The sequence below is a fragment of the Chanodichthys erythropterus genome, chromosome 10 (assembly GCF_024489055.1).
Source record: "Chanodichthys erythropterus isolate Z2021 chromosome 10, ASM2448905v1, whole genome shotgun sequence".
Classification (NCBI taxonomy): Eukaryota; Metazoa; Chordata; class Actinopteri; order Cypriniformes; family Xenocyprididae; genus Chanodichthys; species Chanodichthys erythropterus.
Window position 1 is genome coordinate 7421022 of NC_090230.1, and position 16479 is coordinate 7437500.

The window sequence follows — 16479 nt, forward strand, 5'->3', positions numbered from 1 at the left end:
TGCATACTTTTAAAATGAGTTCTTAATAATAAACTTAAAATAATATACTTAAGTGCAAACTTAATGTAAGGTTTTTGGACACTTTATGGACTTCATGGACATTTCATGTTAATTGTAATTAACGGACATTGTATTATAGTTAAATATGTAAATTAATTTTATATGCAGTTAGCTAGCTTAACTTTAAAGAGATTTTTCACCCACTTGAGTTGTACTTAAGTACAGCTTTATTGTCTTTGAATATACTGGTAAACTAAATTATACTCGAATGTCCTTTCTATTGGAACTTATGTCATGTATTTAAAAAATATTTGTAATTACACATTTGTAATGATGAAGTTGCAATTTAGTATATTTGAAATATATTAAATGTAATATTGATTAACACTACAGTTAAAATTATAAGTATAAGTATAAAGTTTAAGTACTTTACATGCACTTTATCTTAGTCCACACATCAAAATAAGTGTACTTCTTTAAAGCACATCAAAAGATTATTAAAACAGTTATTTACAATGTACTTTATAGTAAAACTTTTTATTTGACATTATTACAAAGTTCACTTTTTAAAAATTTACTTAAGAGTGTTAAACAGAAGAAAGTGCACTCTCTTGAAGTACCATTTAATGGCCTTTTATTTACTTAATATTATATTATCTGCAAGTACAGTTTTTAAAGATATAATTTTAAGACTTAAATGAATTTTTTAAAAGAGTATCTCCTCTTGCATGTTACTGCCAGCACAATAGCACAGGTTAATATGCAAAACATGCTAAGTACAGTCAAACTGCGTGTCTGCATCTGCATTTGCTTACTTGGAAATTATGTTTCTGTATAACTTGGGACTGATTTCTATTTGAGAACGAATCTGGAAGTCAGTCACTCTGATCTTCCTTCTTTCTTTTTAACCTTCAAAAATATTCATTTATTATTTGTTCATATCTACGCTTAGTACAACATTTGATTTCAGTTGTGTCTCCTGTTGAAGTGTCCCTGATTCTTAAAAATGCAAGACAAAACGTCCACCCAAAGCCTAAACATCATAGTCAATCTGCTGATTTTTTCTAATAATACTTTCAGACCAGATCACAGCAACCTTGTGGCAATAGGTGATAAATGCCAAAGCCATACAACTCTCATTTAAAGCAGATAAAATTGCAGAATGATGATAGATGATAATGTGTCTTGAGCAAAGCAGCAGGGCATCAGTTGGGTTCGGTCATTGACAGGATTTGGGTCGCCTCACTTGACTTGATTATCTCTCACACTGCACTTAAGTAGCGTATACGTCCATGTGTGTTTGCGAACACCTCCAGCCCAGGACTGAAGCAATTAAACATGCACCCCCCATGGCCCTTTAGGGAGATGACATCGTACAGAACGTTCCAAAGCGTAATGAAGAAAACAACTCTGGGGGCGAATGTGCCGCAGCAGAGGCCTCTCATCAGCGCTGTGCGTCTAGAGGCACGCTTTCCCCCTAGAGAGAGGAATTTAGTCCACACTCTTCCTAAATAGGCAGCGAACTCAAAAACACGTAGGTCACAACCACAAAAACTTCAAGTGGGATGTGCTGGTCATCAGAAGACCATTATTCCTAGTTTATGTTTACTCCAGGGCTCTTCAACACGTAAGGAATGGGAAGTCATTGTTTATCACTCTATAGACAACCATTATTTCTTATTAGAAAACAAATGAAAGTTCTGTTGTTATTTACTAACCCTCATACCACCCTTATAGGCATCTGATAAATAGTGTCCGTGAAGGCTATAGCTTAGGTCCTATGGCATTGTAGTATTAAAGGAGTAGTTCACCCAAAAAATTAAAACTCATTTCCTCACCCTTAGTGTCAGAGTTTTCCAAAAATATGAAAACTCTAACGTCATTTTCTCACCCTCATATCGTTCTAAACATGTATGCTCTTATTTTATCTGTGGAACAAAAAATGAAAACATTTTAATCTTTATACAGATATTTTATATATAGATAAAAGAATCTTAATTTAACAATCTTACATGAATAACAAACTAAGTTTCGTTGTGTTCCTCACAGAAAGCTATCATATGATTCCAGCAGACTCTCTAGATCTTGAGATTCTTGTTGAAGCTAATGTTATTTCTCAGTGCTAGCTGACGGTTGACACAAAGTTTGCAAAAGTTCACCGATCTGACGTTTGGCACCAACAGCGAGTTTGAGGAAGTACAACAACCTCCTAATCTTTGCTACAAAGTCCCACAAAGCCTGTAAAAACAAATGCAAGGACACAAATGAGAAATTAACGGAGTGTCTAAACCCGTCCTGGAAGATGAATTACCATTGGTAGGATATTTTACAGACCATGCTTACATAGTACAGTGTTTCATGAGACAAAAGACAAAGATATGAGGATGCCATCAAATTCACTATATAAGATAGATAGATAGATAGATAGATAGATAGATAGATAGATAGATAGATAGATAGATAGATAGATAGATAGATAGATAGATAGATAGATAGATAGATAGATAGATAGATAGATAGATAGATAGATAGATAGATAGATAGATAGATAGATAGATAGATAGATAGATAGATAGATAGATTAACACTGGGACATTTGTGTCATAAATCACAATGTTTACATCTGGAGGGAATTTGATACTGAGCTAGTAAAAGCTGACAGAGTCTTTATAGGCAGTAAATGGCTTGGAACATTGGTCTGGTATGTTTGACACATACACACTATGGTGTTTAGTCACAAATTAATTCTGTTTTGCTGGTTTAAAAGTGCACTTTTAGAAAGACTTAATAAACAGGGACAAACAATTGCAGATACACTACTTTTAACCAAAATACTGAGTCTGGCCAAATGTACATCTCTCCCTAAAACAGTGAGTTTACTCCATGAATAAGAGTTTTGAAATCCATTCCTACAAAGACATCCGTTATTTGAATAAAAACCTAAAGATGATTAATGAACAAAATGCCTTTGGTTTTCCCATTCACTCTTTTACTCTTTTGCTCCTGCTAATGTGGGTGACCCAGAACACAACTTACAACCGGAGCTTGTGGGTAATTCGAATGACTAGCTGTCACTGACCCAAAGGAAAAAGAGGAGTCAGTTTAAATGGAGTCCATCTATGTCTTCCATCACCACAAAAAGCTTTTCTGGACAGTTTGAAAAAGAAGAAGAATGGGAAAAGACAGGGAAATTGATGAATGTGGGAGATAAATGAGGAGGTATATTGATGTTAACACTTCTCCCACCCTCACAGCGAGTGTCAGTTTCATGAATCGCAGCAAATGCAGCAGTACATTTTTCTGTGACTGGTAAGATTTCTTATATTTAGAGAGAAAATATTGCTCTTTAATGAGTTTTTGAGTGAAATTGTTGTTGTTGGTATTGTTGAATACTCTGTAAAGTCAAAATAAAAGCCACAAAAAGAGTTTTGAATTTAAAGCTGCAGTCCGTAAGTTTTGCCTCTTTGTCGCCATCTCTGTTCGAAACCTGCAACTGCAGTTATTTGTGGAATTTTCATCTTTACATTGGCACGGCTCCTTAGCACGGATGAATCTTATGCTTTGAGGAGAATGTGTGGCTGTCAGTCACCGCACCGGTGGATACTGTACTTTGGAATCACCGATTTTCATCGGAAAATGTCATCTTGAACAAGTAACAAATCTGCCACTTTTGTTCTGACCAACTGAGAAAACAAAGCACAATAAATCGCACTACCAATGGTGATTGAATCTAACATTCGTTTAGCTCATATCACATCAAACCATGCAAATTATTATTATTGAGTTGTACTTTTTTCTCAAATTGTTAATGTTAACAGTATCAGCATTGCGTGACTATGTGTATTTAGTGTGTATTAGCATTACCTGTAGATTTCAATTTCCGTACAGTCTAATTTCTAATGTTAATTTATCATACCATACAATATGCCATCAAAATAAATTTAATTATTCCAGCTGCTGTGAGAAAAGGCTATAAATGATCCATCACCTGCAGCATCCTCACATGCCATATATCCTACTAGCTAGGATTCCTTCTTTATGTAAACAAACGTGACGTAATGACACAAAGACGAATGGCGGCATGCTTGAATTTCCCATGGAAACCTACCAGTACCAGTCAAATTAGAAAACATTATTACAAGCTTACCGTTGTGAATCGGGCTAAGGTAAGGAGATAGTTTTGAACACTGGCTGGTTATGAACTTGCTCAAAAATTGATTTTAGATCTTTTTAACCAGAAAAGGTTACGGACTGCAGCTTTAATTCAAGTCTATTTTTACTCAAAGTATATTAAAAGTTCAAGCATGCCTTTTAATTTATACGCTACTTAAATGTAATTTCTCAGAAGTAGTACTGTTTGCCTTGGGAACAGTTTAACAGTGCAAACTAGAGGCCTAACGCCAATTTTCTCCAGACCTGTTTATACAGGAGGAAACATAATGACAAGAAGAACATTCACACCTTGAATGTTCCTTGTGTTCATCCTGAACAAACAGTTGAAAAGTGCCCTGGCAATGAGACTTCAGTGCATCCAGGCATTGAAAAACAGAAAGAGGATGTAGGTCAGCCACCTGATACAAAGACAAAACAAACATGGCCATCATTCTCACAGTAATAGCACACGTACACTTGCAAATTCCCATTGACTTCTATTGCTTATATCATAATTGAGACATTATTTGGCACGTTTCAGGTTTCTAATAAGGACTGTCTGGCTTTTTTAATAAGTTTACTATATTTGTGTGGTCATTTTGGCTCTCACAACTGTGGCAAAATAAAAATAAAGTCATCATCATTACTGTCTCTTAACAGTCAGAAATGGTCAGGAGAGATATTTTATACAGCTCTTGGGAAACTTTTAATGTTTTATTAGTTTTCATTAAGCGCTCGCCCGCAGCCTTTGTCTTGCCAATTCTGTTTTATTGCAAGTCGTTTTGAAAAATCCAAACCAGATTCATTCAATCCAGTTTCGTTCTTGTTCAGACACGTTGTGCTACTATTACCACAAGATAAATGCTGTGATTGCCCTAAAGACTTCAGAAAACAATGATAATCAAATATCCAGTGGTTCTAATGGTATTACGCTTGTATCGGTTGTTTATAATACGAGTTAAAAGTCTAGTCTTGTAGTATTGATTTTCATCAGTAATTGAGTTTTCAGTCAACCTGATCTTTATCTAGGAAACTGACTCTTAATGTTCTTTTTAGCAGAACTGTTGACTGTTTTACAGGGTCACTTAAAGTTCATAATGCTTTCCTGACCCTTCTGATTCTTAATGAAAATGTTACCTTTTTTCCCCTTAATCAAACAGGGGAAAACCTCTTATCTCTAAATAACTTGCTAAGTAATTCTACATCCCATTATCTTAACTTATACTCTCCACAAAAGTAACTCAAGAAACTCATATTAGTGTCCTGAAATCCATTTCTGCCTATACTTTAGTCACTACAAATCAAATGTCACTGCATTTGGTGTACAAACAAATCTTCTATACCTACACATAAGTTGAATGTTTGAAAAAACTGTAAAACTGCAAAGATTACGCTCTGCACAATATGGTTGGTGTGTGAAATTCTGATTTGCGGAGTAAGAGGTATGTCTGGTCCAAACTATAGTGAAGCCAGCTTCTTCTCAACCTCAGATACCAGATGTTATGTACAGGACGTTCAGAATGTGTTACAGGTCAAGGACAGTTCAGTCTCTGAAGAAATGTTTTAAAACCCAATGCCTACATAGACCGTTGCCTTCTAAGGGGCCATTCACATGTGTTCTGGCTTTCCAAAACAACTCAATGGAGCGCAACAAAATTGAAAAGAATGCAGGAATCTTGAAAAGAAAAACATTCTTACTGTTGTGATGCTAGATGCCAAAGGCATCCTAACTGAAATATTACTCACAGGTTACTTATCTGAAGCACACTTCATATGCAGTAAATCTGTGTGGAGTTCGACATTATTCCAACAGAGTTTGATGTTAGCATGTTGCTAAGCAAACAATGCTAAACACACAAATACATAACAAACACACAAACGTAAATTTAAAAAGAAAACTACTTTTTTATCAAAGGTTGTCAAAATTGTATAAAATATCTAACTGACTTGTCTCATGGGGCTAGATGCTAAATGCTTTGAAGTTACTGATTTGAAACACTTATATACAATCGATTCCAAGAGTTTAATGGTAACATGTCGCTAAGTTAACAAGTATAAAAATATGTGACACGAATATTGGTTTAACTTTCTACATCAATGCTCTTCAGTATTGATCTTGGATTAATTTTTTCATTGATCTTGTTGCAGTGCATTATGGGATTGCCTTCATTACAATGAATATGCTGCCTTTGAATTTGAATTACTTTGAATACAAAAGGATTAAAATGTTCCATCTTTAAATGGCCATTAGGTTTTGTAACATTAAAGTGTATAAACAATGTTCTCTACGCAACAAGTTCATTACGTTTTTATCATTATTCCCTGGTCACGCTTTATTTAGTTTATGTGGATTCTTGGGTCTTTAGTCATTACAGATGTGCCAACAGCAATCTTAGAAAGCCAAAACAGCAAGAGGAATAAATAAGCAGCTATATTTTCCTCACCCCTTTGGATATATAGGGCCTCAGAGAGGAAGCTGAGTAAAGTTTATTAGCTTTCTATACGTCACTCTCACTTCAGAAGATTACCTGAAAAAATTTGGCACAGATAACCGTACAGTAGGCCAACAGAAGTTAGCTTGCGTGATTCTTCGACAGATTGATGTTGTTTTGCAAAGACACGCATCCCTTGCTTTAGCAGATGGAAAAGATCTACATGTCCATGTTGAATTTGATTCTGTCTAACAGTTTGCTTTTTCAAGTGGTCAGACACAGATGCAATGGCAGGGAGATGTTCTCTTAAATATTCCCCTTACAGCTGAGACTTTTGCTTTTCCCAGTGAGCTTCCGACCCTTGGCATTCCGGTGATTTTCCCATCACTCAAGCTTTACACCCAATCAATGGCCACCAGAACTTGATGAAATCCGAGATAACGAGGGAAACAGACTCCCTGCTGCTTGAGGAGTGACAGAACCTGTCAATAGAGTCCCTCCTCCAGCTAATCAGCCGTCTGCTATAATGAGAGCACTGTTTCAAACGTTCATACCAATGGAGAAATTGAATAGTCTGATAAGAAGCAATCACCACAAGGCCGATCGTTCTTAAAGGGACAGTTCACCTAAAAAGTCATTCCATATGACAAATCATAGTGATGAGAAGTTCCAAAAAAAAAAAAAAATGCCATGAAATTACACTCAGCTAGAACTACATTTTTTTTTTTTTTTTAATTTAATGTTCTAACTTGTATTTTAACATAATAAATGAATATATTCACAGTGTTGCAGAAACATTGTTATGTTGTTGTTTGCACATGATGGTGAGTAAATAATGATGGTTTTAATGAGGTTTTTAGTTTTGGCTGAACTGTTTCTTTAAAGCTCTTGAGTTTCTGTGTTCCATTAGAGACACACTTCCTAATTTCTCAGAACTGTCTGTTTGAAAAGTTTCCCCCTCCTTTGCTCATTTCCATTGCCCTCTGACCTTGTGTGATAGACGAGAGATTGTTACAGGTGTTTGGCAAAGTCTCAGCAAAACTTCTTTGTTTGATGTGCCCATGGATTACAAGCAAATGTTCGCAATTGACTTGCGTCAGACACAAGACAGAGAGTGCTTGAGTTTTATGATCTCTCGAGACTGTGAACTCGCCAGCACCTCATTCCACCATACAAGAAGCAAAACAACACTGGACTTGATTTTCAGGATTTCGTTTTTATTGATATTGGATTTATAAAAATACTTTGTCGAAAAGCTCAAAGCTGAATAGAATTCTGGGTGGCCTAATTCCATTTCCAAGCCTAATCCACAAGTTTCAGTACGTAAAGAGGAATGGTAATCAAGACATCACCTTTGACCTCTTAAATCTTTAAGGTTTCGGCAACTTGGCCTTTGAAACACTTAACTGAGGCTGAACAAAAGACACACTGCCCGGTGCATCAATGTCAAATAGCTGATCTGACAGTGTACAAATTGGTGGCCCATTACTTTTATTTTAAATTTTTTTGCATATGAATGAATCTAAAACAGAGATTATTGTGTTTGCACCCCCAAATACACATGGGTTGCCTAAGTTTGATTAAGGCCCTTTATCTACCCTAGTGAAAAATAAATTTATTAAAATCTATTTGAAATACTTTTATTTTATGCTAAGTGTTGCATTTACATTTGCATGTACTTAATATAAATACCCTGCAACTGTACTTTTAGTATACTAAATTGGTATATTTAAAGTCTGCTAAACTGAAACAAGTATTTTTGTGTTGAGGTCCAACTAAAGATATACTTAAGTATATCTGATTATGCTAAAGTGGAACTATTGCAAGTATACTTTAGTACAAGTATATATATCTTGCATTCAAATTATACAGTGGTCATACTATCCTTACTAATAGTGATATTAAACACATTTTAGGCTTAATATTTAGAAATATGCATTGTGCATTCTGCAAATAAAGAAGAACTGCAAATAAAGTTTAATTAAAATATTTATGTCAGTATGTCTGCTATAGTCAACATTTGAAGTAGATCAAAACCCTTCATCAAAGTTGTCCTAAAACCTTCTTCTAAGGACAACTTTGATGAACTTTTTTGATCCACTTCAAATGCTGACTACTGTATATTAATGGGTTTTTAGCAAGTGTGAAATGAATGTAGGCCTATTTTAAATACATTTTGTTAGGGTTTTTTCACTAGGGCACATCGATTTTAAATTCCCAGTGATCCTCCCCCATTCTTCATCCTCAAATGTGCATCCCAAATCTTTTTTAGGCTATTATTCAATTTAATTCAACAGCACTTTTCACAATTTTGCATGGTTGCAAACTGATACATACATATAGAAAGTAGTTACATAAGTAAATATTTGTAAAATAAAGAAAAACAAGCAGTTCTGCATGCTCACATTTTTCCACCAACGAACGCAACTGTCTGTGTTTTAGTGCGTGCACAAGAAAAAAACCTAATGTGCCAGTTTATGCAATTGCTTCATGTTGTGTTAATGACAGATAATGTCAGGTAAAAGGGAAGCAAAACATTCTTGATATTTAATGTTGCATCTAAAGGTTTTATTTCTTCAACAGCTTAAAGTTTAATGCACGTTCGTGTTGTATAGCAACATGCCGTTTCACGCACCACTTACTGTGTCTATATTAATAAATTTGTCGGCGATTCACATTCTTTTAATCCATATAATTTGTGCTGTCAATAATAGTTGTCTGCTTGCATCTGGCTTTACGTTTAACAGTATAGAGAGAACACAAAGTAACACCAGTTTAGCGTAGTCTATATATGTCTGGTGGCGCAACAGGTAAGCCGAGTGCTCTTGTGCGACAGCGGTCCGCGTGACCCGGGTTCGATTCCAGCCCGTACTGGTTCCTGCATTCAAAATACATATAAATCTCTCAGCGATGTTCACTGGATAAGTAAGTTACTGGTATACTGGGGCTGTCTGTAAAAGGCATATTCTAAAGCTGTAACTTTATTTATAAAGATTACTTTATTGTATCCTATTTGAAGCACACTATAATGATGCCATCAGCACACTACAAGTTAACTTGGAATGCCATTGCAATGTGTTTTTAAAATCACTAACAGTTTATCAGTATAATATTAATGTATGTTCAACTATCTTACAATGTAACTGAATTGCAATTCTAATGTCACCAAAATACATTTAAAGTTTATGCTGAGTGAATTCTGCATTTCAAAACTTAAATACATGAGTATATTTAAAGTATACTTTAGTATATTTGGAATAGTTCCACCTTAGCACAAACAAGTATATTTAATACAACTTTAGTTGAACTTCAGCACTGCTTTTGGACATTTAGTAAAAAATTAGTTGTTCCAATTTAGAAGACTTTAAGTATACCAGTTTATAGCATGCCACAAGAACATTTAGTTATACTAAAGTACGTACAAACAAATTGTGTTTAAGTATACTATTTTTTCACTACGGTATTCATGGTAAATCCATGGTAAAAAATAGGAGTACTTTTTGATGAGTAGTTAAAATTTGACAAACAGATTAATGCTGTTGTCAGTTTTTTTTCTTTTTTAATTAAGAACACTGACAAAGGTCAAGCCATTCCCAAAATCTTTCAACACAATGAGTAAAACCACAGAATATAGTTCTGATGTGCAGCAAATGATTGTTGAGCTTCACAAAATAGAAAGTGGCTGTAAGACAATAGCTAAAGCATTGAAAATCCCCATTTCCACTATCAGGGCAATAATTAAGAAGTTCCAATCAACTAAATATGTTACAAATCTGCCTGGAAGAGAAAGTGTGTCTAAATCGTCCTAATGCACAGTGAGGAGGAAAGTTTGAGTGGTCAAAGACTCTTCAAGGATCACAGCTGAAGAATTGCAGAGATTATTTTAGTCTTGAGTCTCAGAAAGCCTAAAAAATTACCAAATAGCACCTACATCCCCACAAGTTGTTCGGGAGGGTTTCAAGAAAAATCCTCTGCTCTCATCCAGAAACAATCTCCAGTATATTCAGTTGTCAGACAAGACTGGAACTTAAAACGGGACCTGCTTCTATGGTCAGATGAAACTAAAAAAAGAGCTTTTTGGCAGCAAACCCACCAGATGGGTTTGGTGCACACATGGGTAAAAAGTGCCCCATGCCCACGGTTAAATATACTGCTGGATCTTTAATGTTGTGGGCCTATTTTTCTGCTGGATGTCCTGGACATCTTGTTCAGATGCATGGTATCATGGATTCTATCAAATACCAACAGATAAAAAATCAAAACCTGACTTCTTCTGCTAGAAATCCAATAATGAGCTGTGATTGGATCTTCCATCAGGACAGTGATCCAAAACAAACATCAAAACCAACACAAAAATGTGTAACTGGTCTTTTGCTGAAGAAAACAAGATGACTTTCAGCCCTATTTCTGTCTCTTATCATGGAAAGCGACATCTTGCCACCAGCTGATCCCCAAATCCAAACATTTTGTTGCAATGACATGTTCTGAATAGTAAAATAAAATTGTTGACATCAAGCTAAACACATTAATGGATAAAACAAACAATATAATATATAATTTTAAACTTTATTCATTGAAGTCTACTTGTGTGGTGGATGTAATTAACCCTGAAACAATGGCCAAATATCTTGAAAATTAACAACTCAGGAACGTCGTTCCCTCCTCGGTTTTGCAATCCTAATAATTTTATCAATCACAGGTCAATCAGCATGCTAGTTGCTAAGTAGCAAAGTGTTAAGGTTTCTTGCGCATGTTCAATTATGTCTTACTAACTTTTCCAAAACATCATATTATGAGCAAACGTCATTGACCTCAGGTCAGTGCTTGGGTGTTTTATGATTGGGACACATTAAAGCAAACCATTTTCTGGCTAGATCTGCGAAATACAGTTTCATGAAATCATAAGACTTGAACCTGTACACTGGCATAGCATCTGAACTGCCTGGAAAAGTTTATCCATCATGCTGATAAACTGGACCCAGTGGACAGGGTGGAGTCACCACCAGATGTGTCTTTGAAAGAGATATAAGGAAATGTAGTCTTTTGTGGCCACGCTTGTTACTAAGACTGTAGTTATGAGAAGTTGTGTTTTTAGGAAGGGGGTGGAAAAGAGGGATTTTTTTCCTCATTTATCAGAAATACGGATAAAAAGATTGTTTGGGAAAAGTTCTTGATCCAACGCATGACACACGATCAACACATGCTAGACTCTCAATGGCCATGATCTCTTCGAAAGGCTGTTTCTTTTGCCGACAATAAAATAAAGATGTCTAGTAAGATTGTGTTATGCAAACTGTGAACACTCCAAATGAACTCCAAATGAACAAAAGTCAGACCATCAGAGAGGAACAGATGAGCTTCTGGTGTTTTGGATTAAACTGAATGAGGGTCTTATTAGAAAACTATGTAAACTACTCAGACTCAAAGGTCTTCCTCTTTAGTTTCAATGAGTAAAATAAGGCTTGAGGTTCAAAATTAAAGAAAAAAACAAACAAACAAACAGTACAACACACATATAAGATGTACATATAAACATTGTATAATTTAATATAATTATCTTTCCTATTTTACTATTAAATAGAAAAAAAAAAACGAAATAAATACTTATATATATGAAGAACGACTCCTAAATAAAATGAATCATGTCTAAATATTTTTTTAAGTAATAAGTATAAAATAAAATATGAAACTCACCACAACTTAAATATATTACCATTGTTTAATAATTTAATTATCAATTTATGTCTTCTTTTTACTATAAAATAAAATAAAATAATATTTTCTAAATAAATAAAACTAACCAACCAAACAACTAAATAAAAAGAGTAATTTCTGAAAATAAATAAAGAAAAAAGAAAGAAAGAAAGAAAGATCCCTAAATAAAAAGAATCATGTACGTTTAAAAATTAATAAAGAATAATTAAGATGAGAAAGATTTAATTTAATATTCAAATTATAATTCGTTTTACTATAAAATAAAATAAAAAATTCTAAAAAAAAATAAAATAGTGCATAATAACTTCTAAATAAATAGAACAGTAAATAAGAATAACTAACTAAATAAAATGAATGTCTAAATAAAATGAAAGAACTAAATAAATACAACTAATAAGACTAATTTATAAATTGTATAAATAAATAAACCATTCTTACAATCATGTCTAAATACAGAATATTAGAAATACTGAATAACAAAAATAAAAAATAGAATAATTACTAAAGAAAGAAATATATCTTTTTATAGTTAATATAATATTCTAGTGATCCAAGTTTCAAAAAGCGTTAAAAACAGGAAAGTGGAGAACACTGAACTGTATCGAAATGAGATCTGACTTTACTTTTAAGGCTAGGATCAATGTGAATGCAATTGTGTTGTTTTTTACTTGTTCACTTTTTGATTCACTTACATTGTTTCTTAAAACTTAAGGCAGACTTAAAACAAGTTTGTTTCTATCAAAAGGAGTCAAGTTTGAAAATATCCTTTTTGATTTTTGTATTGAGAGTGGAAAAATAAATAAATGCAGAGACCAGTAAGTATCACCTATGTGAACTCTCCAAATGAAATGAGCCAAATTCTCCAAAGCTGACGAAGTTCCAAAGAACTCATTCCTTCCGGAAACATTCTAGCTGAGCGCTGGAAGCCGGAGTGGAAAAGATTCCAGCAGGTGCTGTGACTTGTGTGCTGGCCTTCTTGCTAAATGGGTTTCATGATGGATAGCATCAACATGCCCCAATTAAGAGATTTATTTCACTTGTCGGTGAGAAATCACCTTGTGTCATCTAAGCATTCCTTTATTGGTGAGTCATGCAATGTGCTGCTTTAATGGAGTATGAAAACTAAAAGAGAAAACTGAAGCAGGAAAAGAAGTGAAATATAATCCAGGATGATATTCTGCTTGCATTAATCACAGATCCTAATTGCATTAATTTTGATTGCATATGCAGACAATTCAGTAATTAAGTCTATGTATTTTAATGGATCACGCTCCTGGACATGTCTCTTTTATTAATGGTAGTGTGGCAAGGTTTTTTTTTTTCTTCACAGAAATAGCTTTAGTAATAGTTTTAGTTAAAACAATATAATAATATTGGATTAATAAATTGGAAGTGATTTTTAATGCAAAAGAGCATTAAAAGAGTAGTTACAGATATAATTTATAAATCCAGTTTCTGCTTGCTTTATTTAATTGTCAGTGAAGTTAAAACATGTAATTAGTCGGTTGATTACATGAAAGCAATAATGCAATTCATTTGACTCATATTTGACACAATAGCTGCTTGCAAATTTTGATGGAGATAGATGTAAAAAGTGTGTAATGTTGCTGTTTGAGCATGAAAACGGTCTGCAAAGTTTATTCGTTTTATGAGTTTTCTTCTGGGAATGAAAACGTCACAATATTCCTCATTTAAATATTTCCTGCTGCAACAATGTCAAATATGGAAAAATACTGTGTTTTTTGAACATCAAGCATGAAATCCTATTCTAGTAGAGCTCAAAAACAAAATCAAGACTTTGTGAAAGGGCATAAAATGGCCCCTTTAATGCCAAGTTTAAAACAACAACAACAACAACAACAGGAAAGCAACATCCAGATGCAACATTTAACCTTCACCTTGGAGAGACCATGAAGTAAAAAATGCAGTCTCTAGACCTTGAGCTATTTCCTGTGCAACATCTCAACTCCCTTTCATCGATATCAAGGCAGGGTATGTGGCTAAGAAAACACCTGTCAAAGTTTATTACCACAGTCTTCCTCTGACCACAACATGCCTGACACCTCCAAAAGCTGGAAGTTCTGCTACTCAAACTGCTTGTCGACATGTAATTATGCACACTTATGCCACATATGTGGGCCCCTCATCCCACCGGAATTGTGGGTTGCACGAGTGCAGCTGTCAAGGAACGTGTTCAGGGTTAATTGGCCTTAATTGGAAGGGTTGTTTTTCTCTGCTTAAACACCAGCAAGGGGGGTTGCAGAGATGTGGACATGTTTGTATGAGAATGCTTCATGTATATTATAATGCCACTGTAGGGAAATATATTTGTAACCTGGAATTTGAGCATGCCAAAACCATTTCGGCATATGATTGGCATATTTATTTTACATTTCTATGAAGATTAGAACCACCTTGAAATGAACTCAATCTTACAAGTTTCAAACTGCAACACAATCCTTCCAAAATAAGTCTATGCCGTAAAATACACTGATATACAAGATAAAGGTTCTTTATTGGCATCAATGGTTCCATGAAGAAACTTTAACATCCATGAAAACCTTTCATTCCACAAAAGGTTCTTTTATAGTAAAAAAAAAAAAAAAAAAAAAAGAAAGAAATCTTCACATTAAGGAAAAAAATGGTTCTTTGAAGAACATTTCACTGAAAGGTTCTTTGGGAAACCCAAAGTGCTTCTTTAATGGCATTGCTGTGAAAAACCCCTTTAGATCATTTATTTTTAAGATTGTAACTTATCTTTAATAGCATACATTCAATATTCTATTTAAAATCATGTGGTACCAGAACATTTGGGAGTTCAGAACAACTTTTTTAAAAACCTTGCTGTTGTTTTCTGGCAGAACTGAGGTCAAGGAACAGCTCTGCAGTATTTTGGGATGGTGGCGATGCGGGAGCATACCAGGCCTTACTGCTGGATGAGGACCGCGGATGGCTGCTAGTTGGAGGTCGAGACCACATCTACATGCTAAACTCTGACAGCCTCACCCAACCAGCACGCAAGGTCAGCACGCAAAGTAAACACGGTCTGACAGCTCATGATGTCATTTACAGACTTTGAGAATAAGGGTCACTAAAGTGAAAACAGAGCATGACTACAATGTATTACTGTTTACATGAATCTTATGAAGTTACAGGATTCTGTGTTAAAACTGCTCTACATCTATACATCTGTCAATTAGCACAGAAAATGAAATTGATTTGTCCATCAGTAAAAGTGTATTGCATTGCAAATGCATTTACTCTAGTATATTTGCAATTGTAAAAGTATACAAAAACTATACAAAATAGTAAATAATAAGTAATTTATCATACACACGTTATATTCACATAAAGTGATATACAATTTAGCAAATTCAGAATATTTTTAAAAATGATATAATGAAATGTTCCTCTAACTTTCACATAACCGTGAATAAACTTTCTTAATACATAAAAAACTGGATGTTTTGGAAGTTTAAAAAACATTCAGAACTAACATTTTCATAACTTAAGAATTGGGAATCTTTCTTAGATCATATATTTGTTAGCTGGGTTAGCTGAGACTGGTGTGGTACAAATGCTTACCAACCTTGTCTAAAGGCAGTTCACACCAAGATCGATAAAGATAACTATATTACTGACCACACCAGTGTACAATATCATTCTTTTTATTATAAACATGTGCTGCAGTTATGTTGTCTAGCATTTGAAATGCTCGAGCTCTTTAATGATGGATCGATTGGCTGTCAATGTATTTATCGTTCATCAGCTGGAAAAAATCATTCTGAAACTGCTATTCATTTATATTTAGAACAATTTTTACAACTATATCTTTATTGTTAGCATTATAGTTTTCATCCTTTGTGTGAACGGGCCTTAAGCGAAGTTATATCTAATCCAGTTTAATATTTGAAGGTAGAGTGAATTCAGGTTGCTTGGGATACATTTTCCAAGTCATCTCAATGGCAAAAATCACCCTGAATTCACCCTATCCTGGAATTCATCTCTATCGCTTCCTTGGTACAACTGGACTGTGTGCTTGCAGGCATTTAAGTCTGAATTTGCATACATCAGGCCTAAATTCTCCACTACACATCATCACGGCTAAATAAACATTACATTTGGTTGAGTATTAATTGATTCTGTCTTTTATAATAGTGAAATACCAAAAGATGCCTGT

The 16479-nt window shown here is 34.4% G+C and overlaps 1 protein-coding gene across 1 annotated transcript in view; it reads left to right on the forward strand.

Annotated features, from left to right (window-relative positions):
* The window catches only part of si:dkey-49n23.1 (semaphorin-3D), a 57580-nt gene that overhangs the window by 26636 nt on the left and 14465 nt on the right, over positions 1-16479 (forward strand). Inside the window, exon 3 of the mRNA XM_067395911.1 lies at positions 15161-15321. Within this exon, the coding sequence (XP_067252012.1) occupies positions 15161-15321 (161 nt within the window). The remainder of the gene's footprint in view (positions 1-15160; positions 15322-16479) is intronic.